General features: G+C 41.3%; 1 protein-coding gene across 1 annotated transcript in view; it reads right to left on the reverse strand.

Moving 5' to 3' along the window:
* LOC147024836 (uncharacterized) overlaps nucleotides 1-20,000 on the reverse strand; it is a 98,339-nt gene that overhangs the window by 15,897 nt on the left and 62,442 nt on the right. The window contains exons 3-5 of the mRNA XM_085885147.1: nucleotides 17,430-17,617; nucleotides 5,672-5,789; nucleotides 390-503 (exon numbers count right to left, since the gene is read on the reverse strand). Coding sequence (XP_085741273.1) covers nucleotides 390-503; nucleotides 5,672-5,789; nucleotides 17,430-17,617 — 420 coding nt within the window. The remainder of the gene's footprint in view (nucleotides 1-389; nucleotides 504-5,671; nucleotides 5,790-17,429; nucleotides 17,618-20,000) is intronic.

Here is a 20,000-nt window from a genome sequence, read left to right on the forward strand (position 1 = left end):
CACATAGCTGCCATTTAAGGGGTTTAGCATAGAGCTGACTATCTCTTACCTCCCCATCTCCTTCCTTCTACCGATCCCTCATTCTCCCATCCCACAACAACCGTCACCAACACATACTACACAGGTTAGAGACCACTGCTTTGTATCAAAAGGAGACTTAATACAGGCAAGATAGGCTGATTGTCCTTTTCACGTGCTTCGTTAACTGTGTACATATGGCCTCCAAAGGCAAAAATGAGCTTTCCCATGAAGAGAAGTGCAGCTGGATTCCCAATGGCACACAGCCAGCAGGATTTTCTGCTTCAATCCTTATATATTTGTAAATCCTCACTCTTTCTCACATCTTTATTATAGGTATCCCAAAATGGCAGTCAAATTTTCTCATCTACCTTTTCTGCAACCCTCCTCACGACATTTTTTCCTTCTTGCTCTGCATTCTTCATTGCGACACTTCTGCCTCCATCGGTGTCTCCTTACGCAAAGACAATTTCGGTGATCAAATGCTGCGTGGGAAACAACACAGGAAAAACAATTTGGTCACAATCACAGACTGTAAATGAAAAAAACATTGTATTCTCTGATAATAATACAATGTAGCGGTAAATAGCATTCGTCAATCTACACGAATAAAAGGCAATGTGTGTGTGCGTGTGTGTGTATCAGTGTGTGTGTGTGTGTGTGTGTGTGTGTGTGTGTGTGTGTGTGTGTGTGTGTGTGTGTGTGTGTGTGTGTGTCCTCCATAACTCCAAAACCATAAAACCTAGGAGCCTGAAACTTTGCATGCAGACTAAGAAAACTCCAAGAAAGTGCACGAGTGAAAATTGGGTGTTTGGGTTAATTAAAACACCCCCTTTGAAAGTAATTAACAGCCTTATGTAATTATATCCTTTATCAGGCGCATCCTCAGACAGCTCGCTCTCTGTGGGGTCTTAAGGTGTATCCTGGGTTTCCTCTCTGGGGTCTGAAGTCACCATGTTTTTTGGCCTGCTCAAACTTACCTTGACTTGGAACAGGCCGCAACTTGGAACAAGCTGTTCATCATAGCTACGAATCGCTGGGTACTTGCAATGCTTATAACCGCCCGGAGACGTCAGCGTTTGTTGTTTTATTTCATTTCCACATGTGCGATCGCCATGAGTATCTCTTAAACTAAGAAGAATTACAAAATTTAAGCTCCAGAATCGAACTTACAAGCAGCTCCGACTCCTAGAAAAGTGTTCATTTGTCCAATTCGGACAGATGTGACAATTTGTGCGTCTCTGGGAGGTGTATGTTTAATATCACGGTTCAGTGATTGCCAATTGCGTGCCAAGGGAGCCGTGTCTTATCGACCGTTTCATTGGAGTGCTTGCTTGAATGCTTAAGCAACTTGGCGAGTGCTTTCCAAGCTGCTTGGTTGGTGGTTTCGGGAAAAAGTACACGTGCTTTCAATCTCACATCAATTTGATGTACGTTTCCGCCTTTGTTGGATCCCGCGGTACAGTGCGGTGGGTGCCTCGGGAGGTGTCTCATCCACTGAAAATGTGCAATTTTATTTTTACAGGACATCGCTTTGTTTAACCTCTTTGTGCGATTTCGATTTGTAATCCACCTCTCACTTCGACATCGAAACATTAACAAAACAATAAGGTCCATCCGACCAGGTGTTCGCCATGTTTGTTCTCGCTGTGAAGGTATAAAGTAGAGATCGACATTTTGTGTTCTGTGGCTTGGTACATTATTGAATTGAATTTTGCTAATTGCCCACTTAAAATCCTCTTTCAAGGAACGCTGTTTCGAGGTAAATCTTTGTGTTTGTCCTTTTTATTTACTTGATGCGTGTGTACATTTGCGCGTGTGTGTATGTACATAAACTAGATTACCACAATGGCATTTGGCACCGGTGTGTGTATTATTGGTTGTTGGTTGATATCTCCATATAGAGGTTTCAGGAAGTGGAATAGAGGTGTGTGTGTGTGTGTGTGTGTGTGTGTGTGTGTGTGTGTGTGTGTGTGTGTGTGTGTGTGTGTGTGTGTGTGTGTGTGTGTGTGTGTGTGTGTGTGTGTGTGTGTGTGGGTTGTTGATTGGTATGTACGTTTGTGAGTTCAGAATGTGGAAAGGAGTCCTCCCAGGGTGGGCTCAAAGTATCCACCTTCATTTCAGTAAGGGATCACGATTCATGGACCAAGCTGTGAAGTTTCCTGTTCTCAAAGTTTTGTGCCGAGGGCTCTCTTCAGGATCGTCACTGAGCCCCGGACAGCTTCCAAATGTAGTTAATTTGTACTAATATGCCCAGGGATGGTTTTTAATATCTGAGGTTCTTTGTCATCATTCCCATAGCTCCAGCTATCACTGGTACAACTATGACATTCTTCAGCTTCCAGGATCTTTTCACTTCATTCTTGAGGTCTTGGTATTTGGTCAATTTTTTTTTATTCCTGCATTGTTCAGTCCAAAATCACTGGTATTAACACCTCACATAGCAATGCCTTCTTCTCTCTTTTTTCGACCTACATGTGATATCTGGTCGCAACGCTTTGTTTTCGATGTTCACGCTCGATAGGATCATAAGATCGTACATGAGTGGTCCTTCCATGTTTTCAGTCCATGCTTTTGGTTAATGTTCCCACAAATTTTCTGGAACTGGGATATCAAACTTTTTGCAGATATGCCTGTGCTTAACATTGTAAACTCTGTTGTGTCGTTGTGTGTACAGCTATTCTGACATGAGTTTTTTTTATATTTGTGTTCAGTCATTAAGCATAACATATCACTCTTTGCTATCGCCACCTTCACCCCTCAGCTATTTTTTTCCTCCCCCCCCCCCATGCAGAAATAAAATACAGCACTCTCCTTCGACACCTCTGTCACTCTATTTGTCTGTTTATGTCTCTCTCCCTATCTCCCTCTCTCCCTCTCTGTGTCACACCCTCCCTCCTACAGTGCGTTGAAATGCACAATTAAATGCAGTTCGAGAGACCATGTCCACTAATTGTTCTCTCCAATGCGTGCCAACCGTGAATGATGGACTGAAGAAGATGTTACCCTTTCTACCCTTTCATAAGAAATGGAGAACAGAGGAGAGAAAATTGTTTAACTGTGTTGCAGCGAGTGACTATCAACCGAAGTACTCTCAATTCTCACAAGGAAACATTTTTACATATTTGGAGAAGAGTGGCTGTTTCAAAAAGAAATTCCGAAAAAGAAACCATAGAAACGCAGATAGATATTTAAAAAGATTCATAACTTTTAAAATGAAAAACGTGGTCGAAAAGATTTTTATTTTTTATTTTTACTACAACCATGAAGGAACTGTAGTACAAAACTCCGCACAGGTGTCGGTCCTTTGCTATGCAGTTCTGAGCATGTGTCATGCATTCCACCCATCAGTGGGTGAGTTTCCTGATGGCAGTGAAATAGAAGTCATGTTTTTCACTTTTTGTTTCTTGCTCAGAGAAAAACATTTTAACTTTTCTTCATATAAACCTAAGTGTTTGGAAAATGTGATCTGTTAATATGGCTTCTGAGCTATGAGTGTTTGACACGATCAGCATTAAAAATAAAATAACATGGATGTGTCGGGAAGAGTCTTGGGCCTTGAAACACTATGCCGTTGGAAAATATAGCCATAATCGGCCGCATTGTACTCAATGTACATCATTATGCCATCATATGTTACTTCAAATTTAGTCAAAATGGATATGGGGTGGTGACTGTGGCTCAAAACATTTCATTAAAAGTGAGAGTAAAAAACAAATCTTCGATTTGTATTCACACATAAATGAGCTGTCATAATCTATATTATTAAAGGAGGCATGTCGGTCTGTCTGTTTATTTGTAGTGTTATAACTTGAGAATGGATTCATGGATTTCAATGAATCCAACGATGGTGGATTCAGAGATCCCTTGGGAAGGTTTGATGCCCCAAAAAAACAAAAGGTTTGTGTATGGGCACATGGGCACATGGGCACATGTGGCAAAACTGCAAATGCCAACTTGCAATGCTGGTTATCCCCACAGGGTGGGCGGCAGGATCTCCCAGGAATCCTCCTTTTTTTTGTTCGAGATAATCCATCGCAGCAAAGATTGGTATTCCCGTCAGCAAAGCGATAGGTCTTAGATGCGAGTGCATACTTAAGGTAAGTTTTAAGCAGCACAGCCCTCATTCGATAGATTAATAAAAAAATAACTAGAACTACCACTTATAACTTTGAGCAGTAAGGCCGGGTCCCAACCAACACCCGCTCAAATGACAATTCCATGCTATGCCATCCACTCTCATGACGATGCCATCCAATGACAATGCCATCCCATTGTATCATTGTTATCAAACTATATCTCTCATGGCTATTCGATCCCAAGAACTGCCACGTATAACTGTGAGCAGTGATTTCTACATGGGCATTACAAAACCGTGAGCCACGAGGAATGAAGTTTGATAACTATGACGTCATAGTTCACATGGTTTGGCAGCCGTATTAAATCAAAGGAAAACAGTTAAAAATATTTTTCTCTGAAGCCACTTCAGAGATTGATGCAAAACTTCAAGTATATCATCCACGACCCATGGGGATAAACATCTGATAAGTAAAATGTCATTGATCAACTCGTTTGGCAGTGATATTGGATTGAACAAAAACTGAAACAATTCCTTCTCTTGAACCATTTAATTAATTGATGCGAAATTTCATATATATATATGATTGACATGGGGAATGCAGGTTGAAAATTTAAATGTCATTAGTCCTGTGGTCTGGCAGCCATGTTGGATTGAAGATAAAACCTTAAAAAAAATCTCCTTCTCTGAAACCACTTAACGGATGGCATTTTAGTTATCAAATTGCTATCCCCGTGGGTACTCAATGATATGCTTAAAGTTTTGTATCGATTGGTTTAGCGATTTGACAGAAGAAGATTTTTAAACGTTTCAGTTTAAATTCAATATGACTGCCAGATCCACATCTTCTTCTTCTTCTTCTTCTTCTTCTTCTTCTTTCGGCTGCCCCAGTTAGGGGTCGCCACAGCGGATCATCCGTATGATCCGCATAGTGATTTGGCACATGTTTTACGCCGGATGCTCTTCCTGACACAACCCTGGTCGCCTCTTACGACACAGGGATATGGTACACCTATTTTAACCGGGGTATACACCGGCCCAGTATACTGGTACTCATTTCGCCGACCTCGGAAGGATGACAGGCTGAGTCAACCCCCTGGTGTATTAATTCAGTGGCCCAACGGGGCTTGAACTCAGGACCTGTTGGATCCCAAGCCGCTGCCCTAACCACTGCGCCAACACCAGGCTCATCACATCACCTACTGTATGACATCATAATTATCATTTGAAAAAAATTATCCGTGGGTAGGCGTTCCCATGTTGAAAGCTTTGTATCAAATGCTCAAAATGATGGCAGAGAAAACAAATTTAAAAGCAAATCAAGGTGAAAAGTAAGGGCAGAAGAAAAATAATAATAATCCTTACAAAAGTAATAAGGTAATGGACACCCTTCAGTCACATAATTAAATGAATTGCACCAAAGATGGTATCAGTGGCTCTTTAAAAAATTTCAACATCTACTCTTGGGGAACACATTTATGAAACATCAACAGAAACACAATCATGCGAAGTGGATTATGCATTAAAGTACGACACATGGGCCACAATCCACTGAAACATTGCAGCAATGGTTACCGTGATGTTTTGGGCAGGCCAACCGGAATGCGCACTGACAGCTGCACTGCAGGTGTTCCTCCATCGTTACCATAACCTGTCTCTTTCGCAGAATTCCCCTGTACTCCAACTTTGTTACCTGAACGAAACACCAAAAAAATACCAACAAAGTTGCAGTAATTTCAGGGTTAAAATAGATAAAATTACTTTAAAAACAAATTTCAGGGAAAAGTGGAATCATTTAAATGTTGCACAAAACATGATGAAAGATAATTGCTGACACTTTCGATTTCTGAGAAATCTTGTTGAAATGAATTTGCGATAAAACAAAAAAAGTATCATTATGAAACAAACATATTATACCTTATACCAAAGGCATTGCTTTCAGGACTGGTAAGATAAATCAGAGGTTTGTGCAGTTACCTCTGAGCTGTCGAGCTCATTGTGTGTTCCATTACCAAGTAGAACAGCACTCGGTAGAGCACATACCTCCACCAGGCTGAACAGTTTACGTTTTGTATCACACTTATAGGCCGGATCTGCATCTGGACCTCAAACAAGATCCAATCGGCTTTTTCTTGTCTGCCATTCATTGCAAATGAAATGAATTTCATTGAGATATGTTTTCATTCATATCAGCTTATCTGCTTAAAAATCCACAATTATTTTGTGGCCAAATATCCTATTGTTGGGAAAATCTTACCATTCTTTTCATTTTGAGGTTAGCAGGTCTGCTGCAGTGTGGATGTATTATTGTATTATTGTATTATTATACCCAATATGTGCAATGGCCTTAAGCGATATCCAGTTAATGATAGGTCTGGTGTTATTGGGATGAAGGAGCAATTCAGATGTGTTCTCCTCATGCCAGATTTTAGTGAAAATAGGAAGGAAATTATTACATCTTTACCAGACATTTCAGTATTTGTATAAACAACATTTTGAATATCAATTCTGTAGTATATCGTGGATGGTACAATATGAGTATTAGAATGGCCCTTGGTAGAGCACATACCTCCGCCTTGCTGAACAGTTTACGTTTCGTATCCCACTGATTTGCCCAGTCTGGAAAAAGATCTGAACCAAAATCGAATCAGTTTGTTCTTGTCACCTTACCAACTCATCCACCAAGTGTTGTCATAACTTGTCCACAACTTTTTGAAATATCATGATATATATGTATATATAAAAAAATATATAGTGTTTTGCCCAATCTCTCGATGTGAAGCATCACTTAAAAAAATTAAAAAGTTTTTGGATCTTCAACAAAATCGACTCCTTTCTTCCTTGACACATCACCCAACCTGTTCACCAAGTTTCATCTGAGACCGTCCACAACTTTTTGAGATATCCTGCTCACAAACGGGCAAACAGACATACAGGGGTGAAAATATAACCTCCACCCACCTTCGGTGGTGGAGTTAGCTAGAGAGTTCATAGAACGAGCTATCCTGTGCAGTGTTCAGGTATATCCTTCAATTTAATAAAATAATAATTCCAGAGATAGTTTTTAAAAAAAACAATGCAGAAGTTTAGCGCTACTGAAGCAGTGTTATACACCACCCGTATACACTGTAATAAGACAACGTCGAGTCACAGTTCAGGAGATGGAGACTTTGTTGATCATCATATAACACAGTGTCAATCATCACCGTACATTGTCATATCGGCAGCCTCTTCTTCTCCCTGATACTGCACCATCTTACATGCCATGCCCACTTCCTTGGGGCTGTGCTTGACAGCTCCGACTACATATGCTACCCTATAGAACTTGTCGAAGTACTGTAAAACTGGAGGTTCTTGGAAGTAATATGAAGGTGATTTGTGTTCTGCAGTGTTAAAGGTCCCATGACACCCAAAAATTTCTGGTTATTTATATATTAATTTGACCTTCCGAGTGAAGACATCACCCATGTTTTTTTTAATCAAAAATGGGATAATTAGAGCAATATTTCGAACATTTCTGGTGCTTTTCACAACTTGCTATGCCCCACCCCTTAAAAAAGTTGACTTCAGCGAACCGCAGCGTTGACGTCACATACAGAAACTCGCACAGAGTGGATTGACTCGAGATCTCTAGAGTCTAGACTAGTCCGATAAATCCGTCGTCCGTCCGACTAGTCCGATAAATCCGTCGTCTGTCCAACTAGTCAGATAAATCCGTCGTCTGTCCGACTAGGCTGATAAATCCGTCGTCCGTCCGACTAGGCCGATAAATCTGACGTGCTGTAGCTTTCTTTTATTATTCTCTTTTCTTCATTGTTTTTTACTGGTGCTACATGACGACAGTAGGAATAAAATAAAAAAAAATGCAACAGAACATCAGATTTATCGGACTACTCTAGACAATTGTGTCACAAGGTGTGTTCTGCACACAAAATTTCATCGTATCCGGACAGCGAGATTGCTTCGTTTTATGCGCGGAGAGATACGGCCGATGACATGCGCTGGCCTTACGATTCATTCGCCGCGGAGCAACATGTCCGCTGCGCTGCGCTGGTCATGTCACCTCACTAAAATATTTCTGATATCGAGCAGTATGCAAGTCGAATTTACATTAGTGAATTATGAATAGGATTTAGTCTAACCAGTTGTTATTTCCGAGTCTTCCTTTGATGTCCTCCCGATTATCATGAACTCCGGAAATTTCATCGCCAGTTTCCTCTGCTTGTCCTGCTCGGGCTCGAACTGCTAAGGCCGTACTTCATTTCCAGCTGCCTGAACTTCACCTCCCGTGACTACGTTATCCGACAATTCTCCATGTGATTCAGACCAAAATCCTTCATTTCTCTCACACTCACTGTCGCTACCAGACAAATGAAATTCCATGCCATCCATTATTCAAAACCAAATGTTCGATTTTTTTTTTAAAGCAGAAATGAACGAAGCGATTGAGTCGACCAATCAAATGTGGAAACACACAGAAAGCCAATAGAATCACGTAGACCACCAACCCGAGTAATTAACGTGCAGCCTTTGTCATCCTGCAGTTGACGTCATGTGGGTTACGCCCCTTTCAGGAGAATTTTTAGGGGCGTTCCCGAAGAGGTTTGCTTTTCTTAATTTTACATTTTACAGAATGAGTATTGTGAAAAAAACATTGTCAGATCTGAAATCACGATGAAAAACTCCTGTTGGACATTATATATATATATATATATATATATATATATATATATATATATATATATATATATATATATATATATATATATATATATAAAATTTCAGTACTTTGGGGTGTCATGGGACCTTAAAAGTATACAGTAAACCTTCAAATATCAAGGGTTCGAATATTGTGGGTTTCTAACAACCACGGGCAACCTATTGCATTCCAATTTAGTTACGGCACGATTTCAATTCGGCCAATCATAGTTTGTGTCTGAGTGTACGATTCCCTCCCATTACAAGCCTTTTATTGTTTCTCGTGCACCATTTTCAATGAGCCCAAATGTATAACTATGGACAAAATTAGTTGTGCCAAAAGGCAGAGAAAGCTTATAAACTTGTGTGAAAAAAATTGAGTTTGATAGGTTGGCAAGAGGTGAAAGTGTGGCATCTGTGGGCTACCATTAGAGGATCACTGAATTCTCCTCCCTCCTCCTCCTTCGTTGGCAACCCATGGCAGTGGGTAGCATCATTGCCTGAGGGCACAACTGTGGTGCTGATGCTGTGCCACAATTACCAGTACACTGGTACTCATTTTGCCAACCTCAGAAGGATGACAGGCTGAGTCAACCTCACTTGGTGTTACTTCAACAGCCTACAGGGGCATGAACCCCAACAAAATGATAGCTTACTGTCAGCCAAGCTGCCATATGGAAGAAGAAGAAGAAGAAGAAGAAGAAGAAGAAGAAGAAGAAGAAGAAGAAGAAGAAGAAGAAGAAGAAGAAGAAGAAGAAGAAGAAGAAGAAGAAGAAGAAGAAGAAGAAGAAGAAGAAGAAGAAGAAGAAGAAGAAGAAGAAGAAGAAGAAGAAGAAGAAGAAGAAGAGAAATGCCTGTTGAGCAAGCATGTTTCAAAAGAGAAAGAGGCATTAGAGATGAAATCGCAAATCTTTGGTGGATCATGGTAAAGCAAGATAATATAAACGGAAGGTTATCGCTGTTTTATAGATTGTAGCAAAGCTTTATCCGAGAGAAAGGGGGATGTTCCTTTTGTTCTGTTGCGTGTTCTGCTGTTAGAGCTGTTCCTTTTGTTCTGTTGTGTCCTGATCCATTCAGTGGTGTAGCTCTTCCACAAGCCTCAACTGGATAAAAAATAATAATAACAACAACTGATATGACTGATAAGAAGCCTGGACACTGAACAAGAAGCTGCAGTAAAAACAGGGTATTGAGAGAGGGAATGGTTTGGAAGTGGAAGATGGATTGGAAAGGGGGTGCATTATCTCCCCTTACTTGTTCAACCTCCAAAGTGAGTACATCATGAGGAAATCAAACTTTGCTAAGATAAAGGCTGGAGTCAGGTTTGGAGAAAGATGTATCAACGAACTAAGGTATGCTGATGATACCACTCTGTGGTTAGAAAGTAAAAAGGGCTTGATGAAATTACTGCAGACAGTGAAGAAGGAAAGGTAAAAAGGTGGTCTGTATTTAAACATAAAACCAATAAAATCTTGCCAACTGAGAAGATCTATGTGTTTAGATTGGGAGATCATCATTGTCCAGTAAATAGTGTGTTTCCTCTTCCTGGGTTCTAAGATTGAAGTGAATAGAGAATGTGGAGCGATATACCAGTAACTGTTGCAAGCAAGATTACCATAGGGCCGACTTGAATTGCATCATGTTCTGCTCGGGTTTGCAAGCGATCAATGACAGCCCGGTAACTGTCAGCTATCAACTTTACTTGATTGTTTTGAAGAAAATTCAGTTAATTTCCATCCACTTTGCAGGAAACATCAATCAGATATTGATGAAATAATAGCCCGTCGGGATGAATAGGTGAAAAGCCATTTCTTGCAATTCAGTATGCATTGTATAATCATCAAGAAACTCGTTTCGCATGAAATCTTTCCTGTTTGCCTTGCTGACACAAATCATCACCCCCATCCTCTTTCTCCATGCAAAAAGAGAATATGTCAAGTGATAAACATTTGAAGATAGGGGGCCATCCATCCATCGGGACCATACTCTGTGCAGAGCGTTGGTGCTACCGAAGCAGTCTCCTTGGCTATTGGACACAATCCTGAATCGCCACTCCGACACAGGATACCAGCAAGCTGGCACTCATTTTGCCGACCGAAGAAGGATAACAGGCAGAGTCAACCCCACCTGGTATTAATTCAACAGCCAAGTGGGATTTGAATGCAGGATCCTAGGATCCCAAGCACACCAACCCAACCATTAAACCAACACCAGGCATATATAGGGGGTCCTGCTCTGAATTGGTTGATCCACAGCAGGATAAATAACAATGTCCCAAGCCGATGGATCTGACGCAGCTCTTTGATTTCTTATTTAAAAACTGTAACAATCTCAGAAGCCGTTGGATCATTGTCACACTACTGATATTCGCCAACCATATGAGCAATGACTCTTCTCACTGGCAGGACACAGGTTCCGTGAAGTCCAGCTGCAGTTCTACGCTGTTGGAAAATTTGGCCCATGAATCGAAAGTGATGCACTTCTGGATTGGTCTGTTCCAGTGCTCTTTGGATAAGTTTCATACCATTCTGTCTCGTGGCAGTAATTGCAGGAACTGCCAATGGTTCTTCCAAAGCTTGTTGTGAATCAAGCACATAAAGTTGTGCATATTCTCTCTTTTGTTCTTCAGAAGGATCCAAACATCTGGTTGCGTGATAGGCTTGCCCATGGAAAGTGACCATCTTGGGAACATCATGGGAATCCACAAAGCTATTGCAATATTATTATTGTAATTACGAACGTCAGATTGAATTTTTTTTTTTTCCACAACACTATGAGCCAAGAATAAATCAACTGTTGCCTTCTCAAACATTGTGAAGATCAGGAGGTGACACTTTACCTTGGTGGCAACATTTTGTAAAAAAATAAGGTCAGATGTTCTTTCGTCAAACATATTTTTGCTTCACACTGTCGGCACGTACCTTCCATTTATCCTGGGGAGTGTGTGTTCTGGGAGTTGTACTGCTGTAGTTTCTCCTACTAACTTAAGTCTCGCTGTGTTTTGTTATCCTTGATATGGACGTCCTCTTCTCAATCTTGCCTGCTGGTCATCACTCGGCAACCGTTATACTCTTTGCCCTTGAGTTTCTGAATCTCTCCTCGGTCTTTTTCTCTGGGTATTCGTTATCTGTGTTTCTACTGTCTCTACTCCTCAGTTTCTGCATATCATCTCAGTCTTATACATTCGGCATTAACTGATATATTTCACACACTAGTAATACCTGCTCCCTGCGGGAGCAAAATATGGTGTCAGTGAATCACTTGCACAATAATAGGCCACAGGAAGAGGGAGCAGGTGCCACGGTCGACCACAGGATATACATAAACACACACACACACAAAAAAAAAATATATATATATACACACATACTGTATATAAATCCAAAGTTAAACTGGAACTTCCGGCTTTAGTTGCAGTCAGAGAAGGAGACAGAACAGTGTCCTGCTAAAAGTAGTTTCAGCTGTGACACTGCTGTATGCAGTATGAGTCAACTACATAAGCATGAGAAGACTTTTTTTGGCAATGCTAATCCACCCCTTTGGAAGGAAATCAATCCACAGATATGCTTCTTGCTCAATTGCCACCCCTGTTGAGAAGCATGCATCTTTTTACAAAAACATCATAAAAAAAATTTGAACAAACATTATAACAAAGCTAAGCATGTGTACTTCAGCCCTAATACCAAACTGCATGGTAATACACAGCTTGTCAATCCAATACAACATACTCCTTGGTCCTGAGACCAAATTGGCTCAGTTTTACAAAACCACACAATCATACCAAAAACATTATCTGTATGGGTACTACTTGGCCATTCCCACACCAAAGTGGATTCCCACCACCCAAATGTAACGGTGCCAAGCCATACCATGAGGAATTATACCCAAAAGCACCTCTCCACTGAGATGGTGACAATGAACTCAAGTGCCGCACGAGCATTTGCTGCAAGGGTCCTGACGAACAGGGGGCACCTGGCACACATTTGTTTTGGCATCCTTTACACAGTTGATGATGACTTGCCCATTGAGCTCTCGGGGTGAGGCCATTCTATGGTGATGATCAAGTGAAAGATGATAGCAGTGTTGCGTTTTATGGTCTTTTTAGCAGTGGATGGTTCTGTCTTTCATAGAGTGCATCTAAAACCGGAACTTCCATTTTAACTTTAACATCTGATTTACTGGCTACAATTTAAAAAAAACCTCGTTGACTGTTTAATCGATGCCTAAACAGGGAGATGTTTTGCAAGCACCTCCTGTTGTTCAGGACCCTTCAGGTTGAGGTTCAGCTGCTGTAGCACACGGGTCCATGGTCACAAGTCCAGAGAGAAGGTACTCCGTATGTGCAGTGGGGTACAAAAGTCGGAGTCCAGTAGTAAATTCATTAAATCAGCTGTGATAACAAAATAAATCGTTGTAATTTTGAAACCAATAGCACTTTCAAGGGATTTATATGATCTCTTAAGGACGTGGCAATATGTATTATGGAAGGAAATATCGAATTTGTCTTCACATACATTCAATCATGAGTGTGACACCGTTTAGCATTTAACTGACTCAACTTGATTTGGCATTGGTTCAATCCGTTTATGGATTATGCACGAGTCAATTTTTTACCCAAAGGTTTTTTTTTTTTTAAACCACTCCAGAACATAATCAGACTGTTCACATCAATTTCAGCTATCTCCCAAGTTTATTGACCTTTCATCTACTTTATTAAGACAAAGTTTAAGTCAAAAATAACTTTAATAAATGAAAGAATATGAATGAATATCTGGGATATTATGAGGAATTGCTGTTTGAAATCATCATGAGAAAGATTGGCATTGCTTAAAGCGGACTCAGACTTTTGTACCCTAATGCGTATAATACAGTATGTGCAAAAATACATTTGTACATACATATATATTGTTACAGCCTGGGGGTTTGATGTTCACCATGAGGGGAAGCACTCGAGTTTCTCCTGAACACCCAGTCCTGAGGCTGCCGGCCACAGATACCTCCACAGTCCAACAGGCTGTAGTTCTTACACAGCCGTAGCTGCTCGACTAGGACAACCAACCTAGCGGGGTTACGCTTCAATATTTCTGTGATACCTTTCTTATATTGGCACGGCGACCTAACTAGAGGCCATACCCTTGGTGCCGCTCCTGGTGATCTTCTGCCAGGCAGAACAGATAGGTGCAGCACCGGCTAACAGAGCAAATCAGGTGGGGTACAACTTCCCATCTAACTATGCTTGTACATTGTGTCGGACCATTGAAATAAAGGACAACCAAGACAGATTTGAAATACCAACCAACAATTATTTATTACACACACTTAAGCAAGCAATCATTGAAAAGTGAGTACTTAACAGGCAAAAAGCAAAAGGCACAAAAGAGTAGATTTAACTGTAACACATACAGTCGTCTAAAACGATCTTATTTACACAAAAGACATGACCATCATTCAATCTGGGGAGAAGAAGACAAGAAGAACTTGAGAAGAAAATGAAAAGTACAGAGTGTGAGGTTGACTCCTTCCCTCACCTCACATAGCCCAAATAAGCTGGGGAGTAGGGGGGGGAGGATGGGTAAGATGGGCAGTGGAGTGGCTATGCGATGCAATGGGACACACAGCCACATCTCTGAGGTGTCCAGATCCTTTAGGCAAATCCTCTCTGGCATGCAAGATACGCAACGGCAAGCAGCTCACTCCATTTCTGCTGGGCCACCAGCAGCTCACCACAAACCATGCTGCATTCTGGGCTTTTTATACTGCCCTCCTTGCAAGATGAGCTCTTCCCTTTTCCTCCCACACTCTGCACACCTGTCTGCTCCTCTCCAGACAAGCATTTGTTTTTCCGTTTCCTCATGCGAACCTCTTTCTCATTGGTGCGCATCTGATGTGTGCATGTCCACAATGCAGCTTGTGGAAAATGCCACTGTTTCTCAGGTAATTTTTCACCACAGTCCCCACTGAGCCCTTGGTTCATGAAAGACGCTGTGGGTGCCCTCCAGCCCCTCGCTGCATGCTAAAACGTCCTTTGTAATGTATGCCACTGTATCAAACATGCGAGATGTGCCGCACCCCATCATATACGGGAAAATAATTGCACTTCATGCCACGACCAAGCATATCAATCCATCCATCCATTGGGACCATACTCTGTGCAGAGCGTTGGTGCTGCCGAAGCAGTCTCCTTGGCTATTGGACACAATCCTGGATGGGTCACCACTCTGAAACAGGATACCTATCAAGCTGGCACTCATTTTGCCAACCTCGGAAGGATGACAGGCAGTCAATCCCACCTGGTATTAATTCAACAGCCAAGTGGGATTTGAATTCAGGATCCTAGGATACCAAGACCACCACCCTAACTATTAAGCCAACACCAGGCATAACCAAGCATATGAGAAGGGACAAAGTCCAACATGGTGAAGGTAATCCAATTGGCCCAAATAATTAATGACCACAGATGGACTAAATGTGCCAAAAACTCAAATTGTATTTCGATTATATACTTGAATTAGTCTATGATCATGTAGATCATGGAAAATCACATCATTTCATGCATGAAATCACCCCAAGGTCCTAATTTTAAAACTATAGCACTTAACAAAAGCGATGTATACAGCGATTCGTAGGTATGTTGATGAGGCATTCGATGTTATGAGTGAGGAAAGTGGAAAAAAAAAACATTTTGAGTGCTTTTTCGTGAATAAACTGTTTTGGCCTGTTCTAAATCAAGACGTTGTTGAGCAGGCCAAACAAAATGGTGAGTACCCCAGCAAGATAACCAAGGATGCGTCCTAAGACCCCATCGAGAGCGAGGTATCTGAGGATGTGCCTGATGAAGGATATAATTAAATACGGCTGTTAATTATCTTCAAAAGGGGTTTTTTAATTAACCCAAACACACAGTTTTCACTCTTGCACTTCCTTGGAGTTCCCTTAGTATACATGCAAAGTTTCAGGCTGCTGGGTTTTATGGTTTTGGAGTTATGAAGACCATGCACACGCGCTTATTAGTATGGATGTACATAATAAATGTGTGTGTATGTATAAATAGCTCATTCTAACCACTCAATGACTGACTCACTCACTGACATTAATGCTGGGTACCTTCCGGGTAACATAGAAAGCTGAAATTTTGCATGCCGATGGACATCGAAGCCGATACACCAGGAGAAATCACAGAACCATTGGAAAGCGTCCGTAAATGAAAATTCAGAAAATAACTACATAACAGCCTTGTTGTGCTCACTGCAGGTGAGCGACCCGAGACAACGGGGAAGCATGGTTTGTTTTTGCTCACGGTGTAATCCTTCACCATTGGTAAATAAATAAATAAATAAATTTTTATTTAGAGTGTTGGTATGGTTTTCTAGAGGACCTGGGGTTCGATTCCAGGTCTGGTCCCGTGATTTTTCCACATATATATTTATTGGTTCACGAGTCAGTAAGTGACCACTATATTTGTTATGGGTGTGTGTCTGTCTGTCTGTCCTGAGCTAAGCTCTGTGGGTTTTGATCTGATCTTGATAAAATTAGGGTGCGAGGTTTATATCATGATCTAGTTGTGTTTTCCTGAGAATGGGCATGCTGCGCCCATTATGGGGGGAGCCACGCCCAAAAAACATGTGTTTTTAGGGGGTAGCCAGTTTCAAGTTACATCTTCTCTGAGGGGTTTGTCGAATCTGGCAGGGGTTTCGGTATTTGGTTAGCCCAATCGCACCTGCATAGCCCCACGGAGCTCGATTTTTCATTTTCGTGCCAAGGTCAAGGTCACAAGGTCACGAACTTAGAAAATGTCAAAAAAAATCAATAAATTGGGCATCGAGCTCGTAGGGTTTTCAACTGTTTCGAATGAAAGTTGGTATGCAAGTAGTGCTCTTCGAGTACTACAACTTTCATAATTTACGTTTCTCCCGATTCCCACCAGTTTGCCCGTGGCGTCCCCTCGAAGGTCAAAAAATAAAAAAAGGCGAACCGTGTACATTGCTCGTGAACCATCGCCGTCTCCAGACTTGTGGTGTTCTATCCTGTTCATCTCGAAGTATATTACTACGCCCCCTGTGATGTTTAATAATGGACATGGATGTGTCCCCTGTGGAAGACCTTCTCGAGAGCAGGCCCGAGCTGCTCCGATGGTTGGCAGCGAGTACCCTGAAAGTAGTGGGGGGGGGGGGGGAGAGTGACACCTGTATATGTGGAAGAATTGCATTACCTAGTTGGTGGGTCACCCAGATAGCTCAGATGGCAGTGCACTGGTACAGTTTTCCAGGATAGCTCAGATGGCAGTGCACTGGTACAGTTTTCCTTCCAGAAGACCTGGGTTTGATTCCTGGTCTGGGCCCATAATTCTTCCAGATATATTTATGATGTTCTATCCTGTTCATCTTTCATTGTAAATGTATGTATGTACACGTATGTATATTTTTTCACACATACAGATTAGCATCTCGTGTCAACTCATTTGACTGGAAAACGATGTGACTGAGAACCTTTCCCCTTCAACCTGAAAACAATTTAAACACTCAATGGATATAATCACTTTAAAACGTACACTGTCTTATCCAACTCAATGCTGTACAAAATATGCACAAAGAGTAGAGGTGAGAGCAAAGGCCAAAGAGGAACAAAATGTTTGTACCAAAAAGTGTCGCTGACGAGTGTTTGCAGGAGCACAATGCCGGATCCCAGAAGTGCAGCATCCAGAGCATCTCTGAAGCTCCACACAAGATGGCCAGATCACGAAACTTCCTTCGGAGTCATTGAACAGCGAATGTGGAATTGCAACACTCTCGTTTCGGGGATGGCATACTGCTGCAACTGCGACTTCTATGTGGTCAAAAGGGTGGTGAACAGTTTTGAAAGTTTAATTCGCTTAGACAAGTAAAACATGTAAACACAAGGATGTGCATAATTGTCCACTTAAGCTTTCAGTTTAGTTGATCACTTTCAATCAAGAATAGATTACAGAACAGCTTCAATGTTAGACAGCTTTTTTATATAAGGGATTTGATGCTCATGGAAGAGCAGAGTGCCACGGAGCAATGGATCGACAAATAAAATTGGGCAATGGAAGGAAAAAAAACAACCCATCAAACATATGCACCATATGTAGCACAAATAGCACAAAGAGAAGAATGGCAGAAGGATCAGAAAAGGGTCTCGTCAGGTGTACTAAAAGTAATAGAAATAGCCAAAACCAAAGAAGGAATGAGTCAGACCTGCTGATGCCCCATAAAAATTTTTGAACCAGCAACGAAAACAACATACAAAGACATACTGACAACAGTTCACTCTCCAGGAGAGTAAAAACACACAGTAATATACGACAGTTACAACAGGTAGACACTAAATATTTGGAATAGTAAAACTTTGCTTTGGAGGAGCAAAGCAAGTCTGCATCTGATAACCACAGTCAGAACCCGAAGTGAAATTGTAATCACAATAATAAGTTATAAGGAGACAAATGAGAAGTGCACAAGGGGGACATTGGAAGTAAAAGAGAGAATATAGGAAGTGTCATAATCATTATACATTAATCTTCCAAGTTGGATTTGATGCACCACTTCAAGCTCAACATGACATCAGTGACATGTGCCCAAAGAAACAAAGCCTCTTGCATTCAACTCGGCAACGACCCTTGTCCTGCCTCGGAATGTGCGTTCAGGGTTCTTCAAGGTTCTCTTACACCTACCATCTCAAGGCCATGTCATCCTATAATAGACCCAGCGCCTACTCGTAATGTTTTCTGCTCACACTACATCTGTTGGGTTGTAACTTTCTTGTCCACCTGTCCCCTGGATTTATATTGTTGGATTGTATTTTTTATTATTATTAAATAGAGTCCATCCTCATGGAAGTGCTGATAATAACTCTCCATTCTCTGTCATTTGATGATACCATGAGGTTCAATTCCTCTTTTGCTAGATCTTTACGGCTACATCTAGCTCTAAATCAACACCCATACATTTAGACTGGATTAATTTGAGTTGCAGGTTTGACAATCGACCACTTTAAATATTGCATCATATATTCAATCCTTTGAAATTACTGCTTCTCTTCTCACAGTGTGGCAAACATGAAAAAAATATACTATTTCATTTTTACCTCCACCACTGAAGGTGAGGATGTTATGTTTTCATGTTTTAACCCCTGTCTGCCTGTTTGTTTGTCTGTTTGTGTACAGGATATCTCAAAAAGTTGTGGACGGATCCGGATGAAATTTTGTGGACAGGTGTGGTGTGTGAAAAGGATGAACTGATTAGATTTTGGTGAAGATCCAGATCCGACGACTTGAATTTTTTTTATGTCATTCTTCACAATTGAGAGATCGGGTCAAAAACGATACATCGCCTGATATTTCAAAAATGTATTGATTGGGCCTGATATGTTCTCATGGATCAGGCATTACATGTCGGAGGTATGCGCTCCACCGAGTGTCCTAGTTACCTCCGCCACCGAAGGTGAAGGAGGTTATGTTTTCACCCCTTTCTGTCTGTTTGTCTGTGTACATGATATCTCAAAAAGTTGTGGACGGTTCCGGATGAAACTTGGTGGACATGTTGGGTGTGTGACAAGGTGAGGAACCGGATCTGGATCAGACTACTAGAATTTTTAAAGTCATTCTTCACCTTTGGGAGATCAAGCCAAAAACAATATGTCGCATGATATTTCAAAAATGTATAGGATCAGATATGTTCTCGTGGATCAGGCATTACGGTACGGAGCTATGCGCTCTGCTGAGTGCCCTTCTAGCTCATTTTGAAATAATATGTCCCTCAATGAAAGGACTTAGATCCCTCGCAGTTGTTTGAAAGTCATCCATCATCCAGAACCAGCTGTGATTTTGACTTGTGTACTCACCTGTAACATTGACAGGCAAGCTTTCGCAATGCTTGGACTATCTTAGCCCAACGGTACAAGGTTCAGAGATTTCATTCTACCCTTTGGAAAATGCTATTTTGACCAATGCAGCACTTGCATTCAGCCTTCGGGGTTCTGATGACCTTAAAGATGTCCCCAAGATAGCTTATTAACCCTTGCCAAAGTCATAATCCTCAACACAAACAGCTCAGGCCCCGCAGGTTCTGCTTTTGTAAAAAGATCTGCAGCATTCACACAAAACAAATGGGAAATGTTTTTTCTCCTCAATACAAGGATTATCTAGCTACAAATCTCATTATGTTTTCAACCTGCAGCATTTCATGGTTAA

Source organism: Eptatretus burgeri, chromosome 6, assembly GCF_056783735.1.
Source record: "Eptatretus burgeri isolate ZD-2024b chromosome 6, Ebu_testis_v1, whole genome shotgun sequence".
In the NCBI taxonomy this organism is placed as follows: Eukaryota; Metazoa; Chordata; class Myxini; order Myxiniformes; family Myxinidae; genus Eptatretus; species Eptatretus burgeri.